Below are 20,771 nucleotides of genomic sequence, written 5' to 3'. Positions count from 1 at the left end.
GAAGATGAAGGAAAGTCTGACGGGGTTGAACAACATGAGGGAGAGTAATTACTGACAGAATTTTAAATTTTTTGGGTGAACTAACCCTTTAATCACAAGTGTATGCAGTAGTTTAGCCCGTAAGTAGCAGATGAAGTGTGTTTTGCTGACGAATGTTCTGGTGTCCGCAGCTGATCCTCTGGTTGGGAGCATCGCCACACAGTACTTGACCAACAGAACAGAACATGACAGAATAGCTAAACAGTGGACGAAGAGATACGCCACATAAAGCGTGCGCCCAGTATCACCCCTCTCCTCCACACACACACACACACACACACACACACACACACACACACACACACACACACACACACACACACACACACACACACACACACACACACACACACACACTATACCCCCCCCACCCCAGCCCTTCTGTGCCTCTACCTCTCCCCGTCTGCTGAAAGCACACACACACCAAGTGCAACAATAGATCTGGCCCTTCTTCCTTCAAACTTCCTGTAGACCTTTCTGTGAAGAAAACTGTCCTTTGTTCCTTGTTGACTTGAAAGTTTCTTTTTATACAAAGAGTAGATTGGGACTTTATTTTCCAATTATCTGAATGTTTGAATTACCTTACTGTAGGTGAAAAGGAATATTATTATTATTATTATTATTATTGTCCTTATAATGTATGTATATCCTTTCTTTTTAAGTGGCATCAGGAACAAATACAGCTTATGAACTATTTGTTTTTCTCATCACTGTATAGTGCATTTCTTTCTTTCTTGTATTTCTCTCTCCTTTTGTTAGAAGTCAGTAAAATTTCCATGCATGTAACCGGATGTCGGATCGCATCTATTCAGCTCCAAACTTTTCCCTCTTGTTTTGTTTGTATGTATTTTTTAAACTCAAAGTCATGGCAGCCACTCGACGATAGGTTTGCTTGTGAATTTAAAAAAATGAAAAGGAAAAAAAAAAACGTGTACATATTGCTACATCTGGCCAGAATGGACTGTTGTGCACTTGCTTCATGAAAAACACCATAAATAAACACTGTGGCTGAATTGTCGTTTACTGTATGTAGTGTCATATGTTCAGTGCATGCGTTTTCAGTTTGACCTTTCTCTCTGGTGTTGCGCTCGACTTCCTGTGCTTCTGTCACGTGCGCTTTAGCATCAGTCACAGTCAAGCTGCAAAATTGGTTTTCTTTAATAATAATAAAAAACTAGTAGTGATGGCCTGGTATGTTTGCGTGAATGATATCTGGATTATCGGCATTGGCTGATCAGAACCTTGTTAACCGATACAAAAGTATAGAATAGTGTGTATAATAACTTGTCTAAAGTCAAAAATTACACTATTCTTAGTATTTGCATGTTTCTCATATTTGGCATTAGCAGTCCTGCTCCTGATTTGAACAATTTTTTTTGAAAAATAGCTTATTTAGTTAGATTTTTATGGTACACAGACACACGTGAATTAAAAAAATTGCACTATATCTTATGCATTTTAAAGGGACAATGTGTAGTTTTTTTAAAAGTCTTTTATTAACTAAAATCAATGTCTTTATTCATAAATATGTCCTCAATGGTGTACAACTACCTCTCCCAATGATCCGACTTATCCTCGTACGCGAAGAATTTCTTATCTTTATTTACATGGGACGGGTAAGTCCACGGAGGCTTCCATGCCGTTCCTCCATCTTGAAAAACTATAATAGCAGAGAGGGACAAAAAGCACTAGCCTAGCTCAACGCGTGTTCGTCCAGAGCCGGCGTCACGTGACTGACACTGAAGCGGACGAGGAGAGAGGCGTAATGCGTGTTCGAGGATGGATACCCGACCCGAGCCGGGTTCGGACAGATATTTAGAAATTATGTTCGGGTTCGGGTCGGGCTCGGTCACATCAGCGCGAGAAGGCATTGAACATTTTAAATTTAAAACAGCTTATGTAGGTAGCCAATGTGCCTGATGCTTTCACTTGATGCAAATGTTCGTTTTTGTGATTTAAAATATGTGTTAAATATTACCATAACATCCGTCTTCCTGTGTGCGGACATTTGTTTATGTAGCCGTGACAACGAAACGCGTGCATGCGCACCTGTGTTAAGAAAGCGCTTGTTGCTCCGCGCGCTGATGCGCACATCTGTTGACATTTCCGAATGTCTTCCTACAGTTGCATAATAAAAGCGGGCTTTCCACACAAACAAACGTACATGTGTCATTAGTATGAGAAAAAAATGGGATTTTAACTGTTCGTCTCGGGTCGGGCTCGAACATAAATCTCTTTATGCCTGTCGGGCTCGGGTCGGGTTCGGTTACTGCTCTGTCGGACGCGGGCCGGGCTCGGACTGAAAAATTCGGCCCAATCCACACTCTAATGCGTCACTGCCCCGGTACATTTGAAAGGTTGCACTGCACGGTATTTCATAATTCAGGATCATACTTATGCCGAGACACAGGAGAAATGCCAAAAGTGAATTTAAAAGGAAACGTGACCGGCGAATTCAAAACCCGAGGGTTAATAACGGGATAGCTTTACCCAGGTGACAAGAGTGAATGAAGGAGAAAGACTTTGAAAGGGACTCTGAAGTTTCCTGCTTTCTTCTCGACGGGCAAGTCAATGTTATGCTCTAAATTACAAGCTTTTTTTTCATTGCTTGGTTGTGTAACTCATTATATAGGCAGCATAACAGTAGAACATGTAACGTATAGTTAAAACTCGACGAAGGGCTATTGTTGTCATCGCTTCTTGGTACATAACGGCTATCGTAGTTGCAACACGTATTTGAAAAAGAGAGGCGCTAGAGAGCACTATTCGTTTGAATGCAAAATACAATTTTACCGCTAGATGGGAGAAATTCCTACACACTGTCCCTTTAACTTTTTTTTAACTAATAAATGTGTCATGCAAGAGCTCTGGTTTGTACAGTAGTGACCAAAAGTGACGTCCGGATGGGATATTTGATTTTAATGACCCTACAAGTTTGATTAAATCATGAAAATATGTGACCCTGGATCACAAAACCAGTCATAAATAGAACATGTATATTTATAGCAATAGCCAAAAATACATTGTATGGGTCAAAATTATTGATTTTTCTTTTATGCCAAAAATCATTAGGATATTAAGTAAAGATCATGTTCCATGAAGATATTTTGTAAATGTCCTACCGTAAATATATAAAACATGTATTTTTGTGAGTGAATGCAGCACAATCGTGAACATAAATGCACAACTTTAAAGGAGATTTTCTCAATGTTTCGATTGTTTTGCATCCTCAGATTCCAGATTTTCAATAGTTGTGTCTCGACCAAATATCCTAACAAACCACACATCAGTGAAAAGCTTATTTATTCAGCTTTCAGATGATGTATAAATCTCAATTTAAAAAAATTGACCCATGTGACTGGTTTTGTGGTCCAAGGTCACATATGAGGAACATAAATATTAAATACGAGAGGAAGAACAAAAGGTAACACTTTATTTTAAATTAAGGTGACATAGTTACACGTTAATACATGTACTACTTACTATAGTAATAACAGTTAATTATGCATAATTACAAGTAATTCACCCTAAACCAAACCCTAATCGTTACTATGGTAAAGTACATGAGTTAATTAATATTACTCAGTACTTATCTGAGTATGTACAATATAACTACGTCACCTTAAAATAAATTATTCATAATTTCTTTGTATGACAGCCAGGGTACAAATTGTGTTGAACAATTTAGCAACAATGTTGTGTTGATCAATTTGTCATGTCTCATTGCATTATCACAAATAAAACAATCAACTTCGCAATATTAATTTTTTATAATATTTTTTGAATAAAGGATGTAACAGTAAAAGTATCCCTTGAAATAACCAGGTAATTATATTATCAAACATACAATTTTTTTTAGCTAGCAGCACCTCACGTATTCTGCTATTTGCACCACGTCAAATCTTATTTTATGTATTTTTATGCAGATTTTTGCTTGTGAAAGTAGAGAAGTGTCGGGTAATTATTTTTCACAAAATGTTTGTGTTATTTTATAAGAACTCTATACATGAATTGAAGCAGATAAAGCTTAATTTTCTCATTAAGATGCACAAGTTTCACACATTTTAAAGTCAAAATTAAGGCTAGTGAAACTATAATGACGTACAAGTAGGTTACAAATGAATGAATCTACCTGTTCTCCTGAAGATCTCCGGTGACGCTCTGCCTGATTGATCCCATTCCCTGGAAGGAAAAGCAGAGACTTTCAGGAGAGCTTTTCACAAGCCTAGGAAAAATAATTTAAATGCATGTATGTTTTGCACTTGCTAACATTGGTGTACCCGTTTCTGCATCATAATAATGCTTGTTTTCTCTTGCATTAGTTTGTATGTTGGATTTAAATACTGAATCACAAATGTAAATTGTGTCCTCCAAACGAATATTTCACAAGATAATTACATTGTGCAGTATTTCCTGCAGACACAACTGTTTTAACATGTGCGTTCAGCAGCAGTCACAAAAGTTTTAATCTTTAATAAAAGAAATCTCACCTAGTTGTCTCCTAACTAGCAATGTTTGTTAGGATCTGGATTATCTGCATTTTATGTAAACTGTTTTAAAGAGTAGGTATTCAAATAAATATGTAAATTCTGTCAGCCAAACTAACATTTCAATATAAATTTCGAGGTGGACTGGTGTTTTGTATTAGTTTACTGTGTAGATTTAGCTGAACGCATGTATTTGGCTGCTTACTGGAAGATTCCTATAATAACAACTTATAGGGGCATGTTGTCACAAGAGGTCAATGTGTCAAATTATATTTTTCCTGGTCAGTAAAAGCAAAAATGTTCAGTGTCTTTAAGGTTTGTGTACATACAGAAATTCAAATTTAAATAAATGTATGCATACATACATAAACATATGTAGCCTACAACCTGTAAAATAGTCACTGAAATAAAATAGTGTAAACCAACCACGGTCTTCCCTATAGCCAATAACTCTTTTGGTTCATGAGTTAACTTTGTGGATTATCATGGATTTTTTGTTTGTTTGTTAGTTATTATATTGTTACTCATTTGTCAAGCAGTTTTATCGTTGTATAAACTTACAAATGTGTCTTCTTTCCAGCGAAACTCACTCTCACAAAGCAAAGGCACTGAAGAGATGTCCAACGGTTATGGAAGGAAGTTTTATAGCGGTAGTATATTATATTATATTATATAACTACACCAAACCAGTCAGAGGTTTTATTAAAACGCAATTTTTACAACATTTAAAACTCACAGTTCCCGCTCTAAATTCTGATTGGACGAGCACCTGCTGTCCTGCAGGAGCCGTTGCCACGTTGCTTAGCAACCATAAAAAGCCCACTTAGCGAAAACGGTTTCTTATTATTATTAATATTTTTAATCAATGTTACTATTTATTTTATATTGGTGTATTCTATTACTAGGATTTTGACCACAAAATGGTGCCTGAAATCACGATAGGCGAGTGGTTCGTTTAATAAACAACAATAGTTAACCTACAATCGTATTATCTCAGCTCACATCAACCAAAATTGTTAATATATCATACAATGTCATTATGTCTGATCCACAGTGTTAAAATTAGGAAATCTTCCGATTGTTTTTTTATGTTAGTCAGGAGTTCACAGTTCATTTACAAATCATATGATGGTGACCGAAGTTTCTCGTCTGTTCTACAAACTAACCTTTCACACACATTACATCGATCAGCTGTTGGAGATTTTAATGGTGAGTATGACATTCTCATCACAAATGACAAAAGGTTGGTCGGTCAATCAGTGCAAATTTCACACCCCAAATCATAAAATGTCAAACTCATTTATATTACTCGGTTGAGTCAGTCCAGTGTCACAGCCAGCTGTCTTAAAGCAACAGTTCACCCAAAAATGCGATTTTAAAAACAATTATGCGATTATTTACTCATCTTTCCCTAACCCTGGTTAGGTTGAAGTACTAAAATGACTTAAAACTGAAATAAAAAAAATAAATCTATATAGAAATATAAAAAAGATACAATTTGACAAAAGCACATTGCATAATTAGCATTAATATACAATAAAACCTTACTTAACATATTAATACATAGGCTAATATAATAACACAGATTACATATCATTTTCTGATTGAAGGACCAAGAAAAGTTAGATTATAAATTTAACTAATTTACTTACATTTGATTTACTTACTTTTGCAGAATCTTAAACATGTATGATTTATTTTACATCAGAATCTCAGACATTTCCAAAATCCTAAAACTTATTTAAAGGTGAGAAAATCACATATTTTAATATAGTCTCGTACATTTAGATTCCATTCCAGTGTATATGATTATTAACATGGACATTTAATAATCATTATGATTCCAAATAATGTTTATGCTTATTAAAGGTTAACATGATCTAATAATAGAGCAGTGATATCAGTGATCTCGACGGCTTCTAAACCAGATGACCCCGTTCAAACAACCCAGGGTCATGATAACACCAGCTTCTGAGAACTTCACCTGTTGTCCATTGGTTCAGCCATGTAAGGAAGACTGTAGAGGTCTAGCCTGTCCACTAGATGCCAGTAGATGGCTATCTTGTTTATTGTGCTGGATCTGATGGAAATGAGAAATCAAAATGAGAAGTATATTTAAGCATATCTGTCCAGCGTGTACATTTATAAGCTCAATACGGGATTTCACTGCAGCCTGCATGAGATATATGATTAATGCAGTCAAATGATCTGAGATAAAGATCAAGATCTGGTTAATAATTCAGGTTATGGTGAAATGCCTACGCAATAGACCTACTTTACCAAATGGGTATTTTTAGCTGTTCATCTGGTGCATTTAACCACACCTTCTCCTCTGGGTTTGTAGAGTACAGGACATCATGTCCTAGTGTTCTTCCAAACAGGGATCTGATTAGAAAAAAAATGTTCAGGATGTGGTGTACGGTACATTATGTGACTGACTTACTAAAACAGCTTGTTAAATCAGGTTATTGTTTTGGAAATAACCAATCAGATTCATGACCATGTTGCATAACCATCAAAACCATATTTTATGATTATGTCATGTCTCATGTATGCTTTATCCGGGCAGTGAAAATAAAAAAGTGTAGTTGAGCTTAGTAAAACAAGATAGCCATGGCATTTTATGGGTGTAATTAATGTCCCTATGTAGTAGAAATCGAGTTTTTAATGTTGTTTATATGCATATGTGGTGTTTTTAATACATTTAAACCATGTGCAAATTCATAAATCAACACCATTACTGAGTATTTTCATCCATAAACAACAGTGAACAAAAGACAGTTTTAAAAACGTGTTTTGAATTATTGACTAAGGGATTTTAAAATGTAATATATTAAAGTAATTATTGTGTGTTAATGTATAAAATCTTATCTTCTCTACTTGGAATTTCAACTAGTAAGAAATTAATTATTGATATCAACAATTGAATTTGAATGGTGGCCTATGGTGACATTTAACTAGTTAAATACAATTACAGATATCAAGAATTATAGTTTTTACTCATTTAATTACTAAGTCGTATTTGTTCGAAGGATAGCGTCAATGTCGATATCAAGAATTAACATTTTTACTAGTGGAAAATGCGATTCCTGATATCAAGATTGACATTTTAACTCGTAAAAATGGTTGATATCAAGAATTCATACCCTGTTAATAAATGAATAAAAGTTAAAACAGCTTGCCATACGCGGGTTTCGCCTCTGGACGGGTGAAAGTGTGTCACTGGGTTAAAGGGGCGGAGTCAGTGACGGAAACACCAGCTAGAGAACATTGAGTTCCGAGCGCTCGTGCGAGACCTGGGAGTTCCTTTCGTTCCATTGTGAGTCGAACGTTCGCTCGAGAGAACAGATGAAGCACTGACGGATCCGAACAAACACTGGATCTGATCTGCTCGAGTTACACATAAAGCGCTCGGGCTGGAATTATTAGACTACTGACACTGACAGGCAGAATTATAGACATCGAGAGTCTGAAGACTGAAAACATGCAATCAACAAAGCAAGGTAAGACGTGTCATCATTAGTATTGCTTGTGATTATTATTATTATGTTTTTAATTCATATTTTTATGTATTACGTGTTTAGCATGATGAGGAAAAGCAGGCTACTCCTGTTATTCGAAGAAAGGAAATGTTTACAATTGCAACTGATGGTATCAGATGATATTTTGATATAGCATAATTTACAAGATTTCCACTGTCATGGAAAAACCGGCAAGTATTAAGGAATAAGCATTTATTTCTAGTGATTTCTAGACACAGACATGATAGATAAATTTAGTTCGTCTCAAAAAAATGTATTGCAAATGATACATGTTGACACATTTTATTATTTTATTAAAAACGTGTCAAATAATTTTATTTTTTTATTAAAAATCGTATGTCATCTTTAATATGTGTCCATACTAGTAAGTGTTTCTGTTGATATTAATTTAGAAGTTGCTTTTATTGTTTAATCTACATTTAACCCTTACTCTGTTGTGCATATCTTGATTTATGTGTAAAAAAAAAATTGTAATATCTTAATATTAGTGAAGCTTTAAACCTCTTTTACGATATCACAAAGCAGATGTGCATTATTCTATTTTATTTTGTGATTTAATTAAAGCAAACATGCTTTCCATTGCTTGCATTGCTTTGCTGCAACGTAGTGCACGTCAAACAGTGTATGTGGGTTAGGAGTGCCCGTGACGTCACGCGCACTCAGTACTAGAAGGCTGGAGCTCACATGGCTCAGTCATGTGCATGTGTGTGTACGAGGAGACGAGGCTCGGCCGCTGATTGGGTGACGCACGCGATACGTAACCTCTGATTGGTCGAGAACCAGGCGGTTGCATAATTTAGCACACTGCCCTGACGCGAGACTCTGCAGTACCACGTGAGCGAGGCAGTAGACAGCTACTGACCTAGATATTCTTCCTGTACAAAACACGAGAGGTCCACGTGTGGGTGGGACCGAGAAACTAAGTCCTAAACTAACCTCCCATGTCCTTTTAAAAATCTCTGGCACATTTTTACTCTGTGTTTGTGAAGGCACAGTCGGTTAGTGTTGAATAAATCCATATGTACATTTATGAATATAGTGTACATCTTTGACTGCTTTACCCAATACAAATACATTGATGGTATCAAATTGTTATTTTGATATGCCAAGATACTCACCATATTAATTTAACCATGGTACTAGTGCTACAGTCTATGTGTAATTAAACAATGCTTTTCTGTTTCATTTATTTAAAACTGGGTCATCATGAGCCGTCTAAAATAGGGAAGTTCATCCAACATGGGAACTTTATAAGATTATATAAATATTATTTTTTAAAGTCATGCAAGCATATTTTTGTGATTTCTTCATAGCATAGATCCATTGATGTTAGTTTACATAACGCAGTTATACAATAAGTGAATGAAATGCAATGAAGCGGTTTAAACTGCATCACGAGTTTAACAGTTTCAGAACATCTTCATTTGTAATGGGATTGATGTCCTTTTGTTTTTTTGCCTGTATAAGATTTTCCGCCACAGAATAAAACATTTAAAAGGTAACTGCAGCTTTTTATCCACAGAAAAAAAAAAGCTCAATAAATTATATTAACTTAGTTGTGATAAAGTTGCAATATGAAGTACTTTTTTAATCTTTTTTTATTCCGTGGCGGAAACAAGAGTCAGAACTCTAAGATGTAAAGTCAGAATTCCGAGAAATAAAGTCAGAATTCCAAGATGTAAACTCAGAATTCCGAGAAATAAAAAAAAAAAGTCAGAATCCCAAGACGTTAAGTAGTAATTACCTTTTTATTAGTGGCAGAAACAAGATTCCATAAAAATAAGAACATTTTTAGATTAATTATTAGACCAGTAGAACAAAAAACGAGGGGTATTAAAATCTGCTTTTCTTTTTTTTCCCAATCTTTCATTTTTTTTAAATCTAGGAAATGCATATTTACCGGTACATATTAATTTGTGCATGTTTAGTACTGTGCTTAATTTTGTCTTAAAACACTCTAAAATGTTTTTATTTTATTTTTTTTCTAAGGAGGCGTGATAGCCTACTGCTCCTCAAGCTCCGCCTCCAGCCTTGAGTCCTGCATGAGTGACAGCTCGAACAGCCAATCCCCATCATCCTCCCCTCCTCTGCCCACTAAACCGAGCCGTATCCCAGACCTGCCCAGCGCTGGCCTGCTGTCGAAGCGCCTTCACCCACGAGACAAGAGCCTCGCTGCCAAGAGCAGCATCACCAGTGAGTTACATGCACTGCCAAGATGTGCTGAATCAGCTCTATATGGGATTCAATACACATTTCCACATTGCATTGCATTTTTTTATCTAGTCAATAATTGTAATCTAGTCAATAAACAATTGACCTAGCACATCTGCAAATAATTGATAGGTGCGCATCAATAAACTAGAAAAATAAATCCCACACACTCTCCTACATACATTTATTTAGCAATGTTTTAGTCCCATGACCTTCATCTGCGGAGATCGCGAGTCAGCATCGTCAACCGACACTGACAGAAAACACTTGTTTATTAATAAACAATTGAAATGTCTCCTTCCTATATTTGACATATTCATAATCACTACTTTTGCCGGTTCTTTGTGACATTTTTCATTAACGCGTCACCATCGCTCAATAGTTAATATTGTAGTTTGGTGTTCACTTTATACAGGTTTTTCAAATAAAAATATATTTTTTCGATGTCAAAATCTCTTTTTTTCTAGTTTTTTTTCTTCTTCTAGTTTTTCAATAAGTAGAGTTCATAGTAGAACTTTATGTAGGCATATACACATTTAGGGACAGATATTGGGTTCTGCCCATACCCAGCTCAAGCAACGTAAAAGTAACGAGTAACGTAAAAAGTTACTTTCCAAAGGGGGTAACTAAGTAAAGTAATGGATTACTTTTTTAAGAAGTAACGAGTAACGAGCAAACACTACTTTTTAAAAGTAACTTCCCCAACACTGTTCATCAAGCATTTACAATAAAACAAATGCAAGAATGCAAATGCAAATGGAAAAATTTCACATAACCAAGCACAAACGATTACAACATTCTGTTAATCTAGGAAATGCATATTTGAAATCAATTCATGCATGTTTTTGTGCACTGGATTCGACTCTTACATGCATATTTGTCTATATCTAGAGCTCAATGGAATGGTGTTACTGTGTAAAGTGTGTGGAGACGTGGCCTCGGGCTTCCACTACGGCGTTCATGCATGCGAAGGCTGCAAGGTAAGGACACGCTTCTCTCAGGATCAGCTGACAGTTTGAGTCTGTTCCAAAACACTGATGCATCCGCTCATGTACAGGTAATGCCACATTTTAAGGCATCATTGGCACGATCACAATGCGGAAGCAAACCTTTCTAGAGCGGCACTGCATGCATACTTTCAAATCAAGTCAAGTCTTGATTTACTTTGTAGTATTTGGAACAGACCCGTAATATAATGAATAAATACTATAATAGTATATAAATAAAATGCTAGGGAATAATTGCACTGATTATTTTTTACAGGGCTTCTTCAGAAGAAGCATCCAGCAGAATATCCAGTATAAGAAATGCCTGAAGACGGAGAGCTGCACTATTGTGCGGATAAACCGCAACCGCTGCCAGCAGTGCCGCTTCAAGAAGTGTCTATCTGTCGGGATGTCGCGAGACGGTGAGTTTTAAGCATATTCTTCTTCCTTGTGAGCTCAAGCTTTTGTGATGTTGACATTAGGACTTGCACAACTACTTTTTTGCTAGTCAAGCAGAAAAATTGTTCAACGGGGAAGAACCGAAAGCATTGAATCTTAAAGAGGACCTATTCTGCCCTTTTCAGTCTTGATTTAGTTTAAGGCTCTACTAGAAAGGTTTTCATGCTTGATTATATTCAAAAACATGTTATTTTCTTCATTGTTGGAGCTCCTCTCATCCCAGTCTGTCAGAAACGCTATGTTTAGTTCCTGTCTCTATGAAGCCCCGCCTTCTGAAAGGCACACTGTGCTCTGATTGGTCGGCTGGAGCAGTGTGTTGTGATTGCACTTCGAGTGTGTTTGGGAAATGTCCCGCCCCTTACCATAACCGGTCTCTCTCTTGAATCCAACACGGAAGTGACTTAAACTGCAGTTCATCGGCTGGCCACTAGAGACCGGCTGCAAAAGAGATTCAATCCCATAGACCCGCATGTTAAAATGCCCAACTTTACAGCAAAAAAAAACACATGTTTACAGCCTGGTGCAAAAAGTGGTTTTGGTCTATATAGCTAATATATATTAGCTTGGCCTTCATAACAACTGTGAGGGGAGTTCATTTTGTTATAACTCATCCGTTTAAATTATATTAAGCCTTAAAGTTCTGCATAATTGAGGGCGTGGCCACTTGAGTGACAGGTGGATTGCCGCTGATGTCACTACTAGACGTTTGTCTGCTAGCGTCACGTCGCCTCAGCTAATCCGCCTCGCTGCACATTTTTGTTTATCCGGGAGTGACGCGTGGCCAAGATAGCGACGGCCGGCTCCGCCCACTTTGCGCTCTTCAGAAACACTACGGGTGACGTCACGACACTACATCCATATTTCTTTACAGTCTATGGTTTCAACACGCTAGTAACTAACTCAACCAGGCCCCGCCCCTTTATTCTACATATTAATTATTTAAATGAGGAATATTGTGACGTGTTCGTTCCCGGAAAAGACTACAATGGACGCGTTTCAGGAGTTCAGAAACACTGATATAGAGAAGAACTCAGAGCATTAAACGCACTAATAAGCTGAACATGCATAATTCAATAAACAATCTGTCTTTTTTTCAGCTGTGCGATTCGGACGCATCCCGAAGCGGGAGAAGCAGCGGATGCTCCTGGAGATGCAGACGGCCATGAATAACATGATGAACAACAGTCAGCTTCAGCACATGCTTCACGTCCCGTGTGCCATCGAGACCAGCAGCTCCCCTTCCCTGTCTCCGCCGGCTTCTCCCCGGTCCTCGTCGGATCTGTCCCGGGACTCGGAGTCGGGCGCTCCCATGGACACGGCCTCGTCTTGCTCCTCGGACAGCGGAGAGGAGGATTCGGTGAGCAACGGACTCGTTCCCCGTAAGGATCTGTTCATGTTCGGCTCAGCCGGCTCCGAAACGCCTGGGTCTTACAGGGAACATGTGACGGCGTATCATGTGACCCAGCCGTGCGTTCAGAGCCCTTGCATTCGTCAGCCGGAAAACTTGCCTTTCCACGGGAACAACATGAACAAACTCCAGACGGGGGGGAACCGACGACATCTGGTTAGTTCTGCTGTTTATACAGTCAAACCAAAAATTATTCAGACACCAGATTAATTTTACGAGTGTGTGCAGGACACTATAGTTCATTTATGTAAGTGAGGAGAGCAAAATAAAGTAAACTGTGGCATATTATACCCAAAAATTCTTCATACAGTGACTACCAGTAAAATGTATACAAATTTGGGACCAAAAATTATTCAGACACTTTGACCTGAGCATGTTTTCTGAAGTGTCAATCGCTAATGCGACCTTTTACACCACAGACTGAACAAAATTAAGCATTGCTTGGTAACTGGTTGAGCTAAACTGGTATGAGGAAACAGAGGACATCTGGTTAGTGATCTTCTGCTGATAATACATCAATATTAGCAATAATAACGTAGGATCAGTGGTGCTATTGGTAACTAAAACTATTCAAAAAAGTTTTTCTTAACCCTTGTGCTGTGTTAAATCCTTCTCCTGGTCAAAAATCGTTGCTTGTAAATCGTTCATTGTGCTATATTATCATCATAATATTTTTGTCAACTTCTTTGCTTTCAATTAGCACAGGTTAAGTATTTATTTTCTGGAACTGATTGATTGTTGGCACCGAGCTTATTCATTTTATTACTTATTATTTGTTCCTATTGTTAGTCACTTTGGATAAAAGCGTCTGCTAATGCATTCATAAATGTAAAAAAAAAATTCAAGCTCGACACAATGCATTATGGGACTGCATTGTCTGCGGATTGTATTTCTTTCATTATTATAGATTTTGTTTTCATACAAGTTTATATCTTTGTTATATTACCGTGTGCAACACGAGTAGCCTGTGCGTTAACTATGCTTTGTCAATGTTCAAACGATTCTTTTTAATATGCCAATAAAAATACTGCCGCTTTATTAAAATGAAGCAAAAGAGACGGACAAATGTCTGCTTTCACGAGCTGTCACGTACTTCGAGCCTGCAGCGGGAATCTCTTAAGTGTGAACCGAGAAGTTTAAAGGTTAAAGGTCAGCTTAAGCGTCTTCTAGGATTTTTAACGGTTCGATTCTCTCAAGGCTGCGTTCCAGTCCACGTTTAGACACGCACTTGCGCACTTCCCTCGGGGGAATCCCTGCCGCCATTTTGAAGTGCGCTCCACGTCGTGAAGTGACGAGGTTTATATGGACAGACCCTCGATTTTGACAGAGGGAGCGAGTCTACTTCATATGTACACTTCAGACAGCTCCATATACCACAATGCAACACGATTGTGACGTCAGCGCATATTGCGTTTAATTTACCCCTCCACAAACAACTCTATGATATATTAATCATTTAAAAAAACAAATTTAAACAACTCAAACACACCTTTATACATATAGAATGCTGCATTAAACAATTTCGTAAGGGAAAAAGATAAATATTAAATAATTCCAAGTGATCAAGGGCTCGTTCCAATTCAGGCGATTGCAGTTTCCGCCAGTAGTGGGCGCTCATGCAACGTAAGCAACGTACATCCGAGTGAACGAGACAGAGGGAAGTTAGCGAGTGAAGGGCATGACAATATTGGACTGGAACGCTGCCCAGGAATCTCTTAAGTGTGAACCGAGAGTTTAAAGGTTACAGGTCAGGATTTTTAACGGTTCGATTCTCTCACGTCTACATTCGATGCATCCTCGATATCAAGAACACATCTTGGCACTTTCATGCGTCCTCTCTACTTGCATACTTGAGTATTGCAATTGAACTTAGTAGTACGAGAACACAAGGACGCAAGATCGCTTGTGAACACATTGGGAAACAAACACTGTCACTGAATTTTGCCAAAAGAATGTATCTTTCTATTTTTTAGCACACCAATGATTCCCAGATCCATTTTAGCACTAAAGCGGTTCTGGTCTAATCTGACTCTGTTGGTCTTCTCTCAGGTGTGTCCCATGAGCGTCTCCCCCTTCGTCGACCCCTGCAAGCCTGGTCATGAAATCTGGGAGGATTTCTCCAAGAGTTTCATCCCTGCTGTACGAGAAGTCGTTGAATTTGCCAAGCGGATCCCTGGCTTCCAGGATCTCTCCCAACACGACCAGGTTAACCTCCTCAAGGCGGGAACATTCGAGGTGAGGCAACACGAGTCCCGACTCCTGAAGCCGGGTCACACTGTGAGATTTTGGACACGATTTGACCGTCTCAGACTAATTTAGCAAGTCCTAAAAGATTCCTCTGATCCTATAGGCTAAAATCTAAAGTCTTTGATCGTTAGTTTGACATGTTCACCGACAGCCGGTTAATGAACGCTGCGATTGAACTTTACCTCCATCGAAATTCTGATAAAAATTCTAGATTAAGAAGTTCGTCAAGACAAACTAAGTTTTAAAAGCTTTAAGTTTAAAATAGTTTGAAGTTTGGATGGATGGATGGATGGATGGATGGATGGATGGATGGATGGATGGATGGATGGATGGATGGATGGATGGATAGTCAAAATTAGTTTCAAAGAAAGATTAGTTAGAAAGAAAAATAATTAGTTAGAAAGAAAAAGAAAGATTTAAAAAGAAAAAGAAAGATTAGTTAGAAAGAAAAAGAAAGATAAGTTAGACAGAAAGATTAGTTAGAAAGAAAAAGAAAGATAAGTCAGACAGAAAGATTAGTTAGAAAGAAAAAGAAAGATTAGTTAGAAAGAAAAAGAAAGATTAGAAGGAAAGAAAGAAAAAGAAAGAGTAGTTAGAAAGAAAGAAAGAGAAAGATTAGTTAGAAAGAAAGAAAGAAAAAGAAAGATTAGTTAGAAAGAAAGAAAAAGAAAGATTAGTTAGAAAGAAAGAAAGAAAAAGAAAGAGTAGTTAGAAAGAAAGAAAAAGAAAGAGTAGTTAGAAAGAAAGAAAAAGATTAGTTAGAAAGAAAGAAAAAGAAAAATTAGTTAGATAGATAGACTTCTCTTACGATGACCGTCAAATTGTCTTTGTTTTTCAAGACTAGCCATGACCAAAATAAACGTTAGAGATTTCTTTGTAGCCACCGTTTAAATCCCGCGTGTAGCGCAGCTCACCGTCACCGAACGTGTCATTTGATTTATGATGTAAAAGTACGGACAAGTTTTCGTGTGCGTCTGTTTTTACCGCGTCTTGACTGTCGTACAGTGTGACATTAAACACACCTGAGATCGTACAGTGTGACATTAAACACACCTGAGATCGTACAGTGTGACATTAAACACACCTGAGATCGTACAGTGTGACATTAAACACAACTGAGATCGTACAGTGTGACATTAAACACACCTGAGATCGTACAGTGTGACATTAAACACACCTGAGATCGTACAGTGTGACATTAAACACACCTGAGATCGTACAGTGTGACATTAAACACAACTGAGATCGTACAGTGTGACATTAAACACACCTGAGATCGTACAGTGTGACATTAAACACACCTGAGATCGTACAGTGTGACATTAAACACAACTGAGATCGTACAGTGTGACATTAAACACACCTGAGATCGTACAGTGTGACATTAAACACACCTGAGATCGTACAGTGTGACATTAAACACACCTGAGATCGTACAGTGTGACATTAAACACACCTGAGATCGTACAGTGTGACATTAAACACACCTGAGATCGTACAGTGTGACATTAAACACAACTGAGATCGTACAGTGTGACATTAAACACACCTGAGATCGTACAGTGTGACATTAAACACACCTGAGATCGTACAGTGTGACATTAAACACACCTGAGATCGTACAGTGTGACATTAAACACAACTGAGATCGTACAGTGTGACATTAAACACACCTGAGATCGTACAGTGTGACATTAAACACACCTGAGATCGTACAGTGTGACATTAAACACACCTGAGATCGTACAGTGTGACATTAAACACAACTGAGATCGTACAGTGTGACATTAAACACACCTGAGATCGTACAGTGTGACATTAAACACACCTGAGATCGTACAGTGTGACATTAAACACACCTGAGATCGTACAGTGTGACATTAAACACACCTGAGATCGTACAGTGTGACATTAAACACACCTGAGATCGTACAGTGTGACATTAAACACACCTGAGATCGTACAGTGTGACATTAAACACACCTGAGATCGTACAGTGTGACATTAAACACACCTGAGATTGCACATTGTGACATGGCTTACCGTGATGATCATGTTTGACAAGCATCAATCATAAAGCACTATTATAAACGGCAGTGTGTAACGTTCTCCTGCTTCCCCCGCTCAGGTCCTGATGGTGCGCTTCGTGCCGCTGTTCGACGTGAAGGAGCGCACGGTGACCTTCCTCAGCGGGACGAAGTACAGTGTGGATCTGCTGCGCTCGATGGGCGCCGGAGAGCTGCTCAACTGCATGTTCGAGTTCAGCGAGAAGCTCTCCGTCCTGCAGCTCAACGAGGAGGAGATGAGCCTGTTCTCCGCTGTGGTGCTGGTGTCTGCAGGTACAGCCGCAAAAACAGTTTATTAACAATATTCTTTAAATATTATAGATTAACCTATTTGATTTGTTTTATTAAGATTATTTTAATTCATATAAATTATTTTTTTTGAATAATATTGATTTGTTAATGATTTGAACTAATAATGTATTAATTTTATTAAAAAAAAAATAAAAAATAAAATGTACTCATGAATTTCTATCAGTGCAAACACAGCACACACGTATTAGGTATTATAGTTTAGATGCAATTATATACTAAACGATTTATTGATAGAGATTGGTTTTGCTTTTAACAATTATAAAATACTGTAATTTTAATACTTCTTATAAAGTTTTTTGCATGCTTTTGCAGACCGGCCATCAAGAATGTAAAAGGCACATTTAATTAAATTTACATTAAATTTAAATTCATATAAATTATTGTTAATCAATAACAATATTATTTGTTTAAATTGTTATTTCTAAATGATTTATTTTTTAAATTTATAAACACATTTAAATGTATTATTAATGTAAATAAAGAATAAATGTTTGCTATTTATTATTTATAAATGATTTATTTTAAAATGTATAAATACATTTAAAATACACAAAATATAAATTTAATGTAAATAGAAAATATTGTTTTTGCTATTAATTTATTATTTATTTTTAAATGTATAAATACATTTATTGACAAAATAAAAAAAAACATTTATGCTATTCATTTATTATTTATTTCAAAATGTACAAATACATTTATAGCCAAAATACACATTTTATGTAAATAAAAAATAAATTTATGCTATTTATAAATCATTTATTTTTACGCACACACAAATATTGGTTACAAGCAAATATAAATACATTAATTGACTAAATATAAATTTAATGTAAATAAATAAAATGATGCTATTAGATTATTTATTTTTAAATTCTACACATTTATAGACAAAAATATAAATTTAATATAAATAATAAATCATTTATTTAAATGCACAAATACATTTATAGCCAAAATATACATTTTATGTAAATAAAAAATACATGTATGCTATTTATAAATCATTTTATTTTTGCACACACAAATATTGGTTACAAGCATGCTAACCTGAGCATTTGTGCTTGCCTTTGCAGACCGATCGGCCATTGAGAATGTGAGTGGCGTGGAGGCCCTTCAGGAGAGCCTGATCCGAGCGTTGAGGAACCTGATCATGAAGAACCACTCGAACGAAACCGCCATCTTCACCAAGCTCCTCCTGAAGCTTCCCGAACTGCGCTCGCTCAACAACATGCACTCCGAGGAGCTGCTAGCCTTCAAAATACAACCTTAAACACACCAGTGCTTCCCTTCTCTCTCCGTACGACCAATCTGGGCTGTACATTTTTACTCTTGAATGTATTTAACAGGCTTTTTTTTTTTTTTTTACTCGATCGTTTTGTGAATAAAAGAGTTGCGTTCAGAAACTTTCAGATGATTTGAAAGCTATATTAGATATCATTGTGATTTGCTCATTACGCACAAGCAAAGGTTGTCTACGTTTCACATTTTTTGGGGGTAAAACACTAGACTCTTCCTTAGTAGCATATCGTCTTTTCATTATGTGCAATCGCTGCTAACGCATGGCTATTCGCATAAGAGCAGCTTTACGTCGTATCTAGTTCAACAAGAGTAAGTCTTCTTTAAAAGATGTGTTGTAGATAATATATAAATATAAGATGTGATTTTTTTTTTGAATGTATGTCTGTTTCTAGCAGCATGTTGGCATCGTTTTAACCTGTATAACAGGACAATGCTTTTGCACGAGGTGTCGAGGAACAGATGGGGTATTACGGCTCCCCTGACACCATAATAGCGGTGCACGGGCCGAGAGGACTCACTTTAAATGACGTTTTTATATAGAGGTGTTATAAGTCTTCCATTATGCAGCGGGAAACATGTATAGTGGACGTGAACAAGAGTACGCTTCGTGCACAACTGAAAGAGATGGAGTTTATTTATGGATCTTTGTACAGATTGCCTTATCACTTTTTGCCACATCTGCGGACATGGGTTTTGTTTTTCTTCTCGGTGATGATCGCAGAGCAGGGAAACCATGTTAAAGTCCCAGTTATTTTGGGATGCACTGCTCCCGGTTTACTCTATGCATTTGGAAACAGCTTGACGATAATGGACACTTCTCAGCCTATAACCAATAGGAAATGACGTACTACTCCCGCGTTCAGCTCTGCTGTGTCCATGTTTTTCAGTTCCCTATAAATAACAGTGCAGTATGTATAGTTGTGTATATCTATTTGAAATATATCATTATAAAGTAAATAAATATTTACTTGTCATTTGTTGTCATGCCTCTTTATTGCACTTTATTGCATTTACTAAAAATGCACATGCATATACGGCATATATATATATATATATATATGCATTAACTAATGTTAACAAGTGGGACTTTACTGTAAAGTGTTATTAATAAACAATATCAATATAGCCTGACACCACTAGTTAAAATGCAATGGATCCTCAGAGTCTAACTTAATATGAACTGTAATTGCAAAGTTTGTATTCTTACATTTGATTAGTGTCCTAGAAATAGCAGATAATACTAAATATTTATTTTCAGCTTTAAACTTTATTTTATTTGCAGGGTTAAAGTGTCAAAGTAACCTCAGACTTTTGGACCCTATTGAACATCCATAAAATATAGAGAGACAAACAATGTTATAATAAAGGCTACACACACACACACACACATAAATCTTCTGTCTATTTTAACATGTCCTGAGTGGTAGCAATAAATTGTCTAGAATTCATTTAGTTATGAAAAAATAAAGTACAAATTTTAATATTTAAACTGTATTTTAATTCATATGTATGTTTTGTCCAAAAAAAAAAAGAATAACCAGAAAAGATAAGGAAGATCACACACACACACACACACACACACACACACACACTAAAGTGCACAGATTCAAATGAGGTAAATCATCTATGTGCGTGCATTGACTATTGCAATCTAACGTCAGGTTAGCATGTGTTCTTCAGATGCACATAATCAGCTTATGATTCATAATGTG

At 36.8% G+C, this 20,771-nt stretch overlaps 3 protein-coding genes across 9 annotated transcripts in view; 2 read left to right on the top strand and 1 right to left on the bottom strand.

Moving 5' to 3' along the window:
- Positions 1-1,221, top strand: part of ube2e2 (ubiquitin-conjugating enzyme E2E 2) — a 46,702-nt gene extending 45,481 nt beyond the window's left edge. The window contains exon 6 of the mRNA XM_079626326.1: positions 171-1,221. Within this exon, the coding sequence (XP_079482452.1) occupies positions 171-268 (98 nt within the window). The 3' untranslated portion in view covers positions 269-1,221. The remainder of the gene's footprint in view (positions 1-170) is intronic.
- znf385d (zinc finger protein 385D) overlaps positions 1-6,912 on the bottom strand; it is a 221,756-nt gene extending 214,844 nt beyond the window's left edge. For 3 of the 6 annotated variants that reach the window (XM_079626316.1, XM_079626323.1, XM_079626324.1), the window contains exons 1-2: positions 5,088-5,222; positions 4,172-4,221 (exon numbers count right to left, since the gene is read on the bottom strand). The gene's annotated coding sequence lies outside the window, so the exon portion shown is untranslated. Of the gene's footprint in view, positions 1-4,171; positions 4,800-5,087; positions 5,223-5,692; positions 5,982-6,510; positions 6,607-6,850 lie in introns of those variants that run through there. The other 3 variants (XM_079626320.1, XM_079626319.1, XM_079626318.1) reach the window with 3 other exon arrangements.
- An 815-nt stretch (positions 6,913-7,727) lies between these two features.
- Positions 7,728-20,033, top strand: nr1d2a (nuclear receptor subfamily 1, group D, member 2a). Of its 2 annotated transcripts, XM_079627014.1 has the most exons (9): positions 7,781-8,029; positions 8,111-8,238; positions 10,058-10,261; positions 11,171-11,259; positions 11,543-11,687; positions 12,822-13,288; positions 15,182-15,367; positions 17,508-17,718; positions 18,834-20,033. In XM_079627014.1, exons 3-9 carry the CDS (start codon positions 10,111-10,113, stop codon positions 19,028-19,030), a joined length of 1,446 nt encoding a protein of 481 aa, XP_079483140.1. In that variant the 5' UTR covers positions 7,781-8,029; positions 8,111-8,238; positions 10,058-10,110; the 3' UTR covers positions 19,031-20,033. The 2 variants fall into 2 exon arrangements, with proteins under 2 accessions (XP_079483139.1, XP_079483140.1); XM_079627013.1 differs by lacking the exon at positions 8,111-8,238 and having other exon boundaries at positions 7,728-8,029.
- Positions 20,034-20,771: the final 738 nt, after the last annotated feature.

The sequence above is a fragment of the Phoxinus phoxinus genome, assembly GCF_949152265.1.
Source record: "Phoxinus phoxinus genome assembly, chromosome: 10".
Lineage (NCBI taxonomy): Eukaryota > Metazoa > Chordata > Actinopteri > Cypriniformes > Leuciscidae > Phoxinus > Phoxinus phoxinus.
This window is presented reverse-complemented; position numbering and strand designations above follow the sequence as displayed.

What these genes read in the sequence shown, in the direction of transcription:
- nr1d2a (XM_079627013.1), top strand. An exon ending in TGCCAAGAGCAGCATCACCA is followed by an intron (nt 10,262 to 11,170) that starts GTGAGTTACATG and finishes GTCTATATCTAG; the next exon opens with AGCTCAATGGAATGGTGTTA. An exon ending in GGGGGAACCGACGACATCTG is followed by an intron (nt 13,289 to 15,181) that starts GTTAGTTCTGCT and finishes GTCTTCTCTCAG; the next exon opens with GTGTGTCCCATGAGCGTCTC.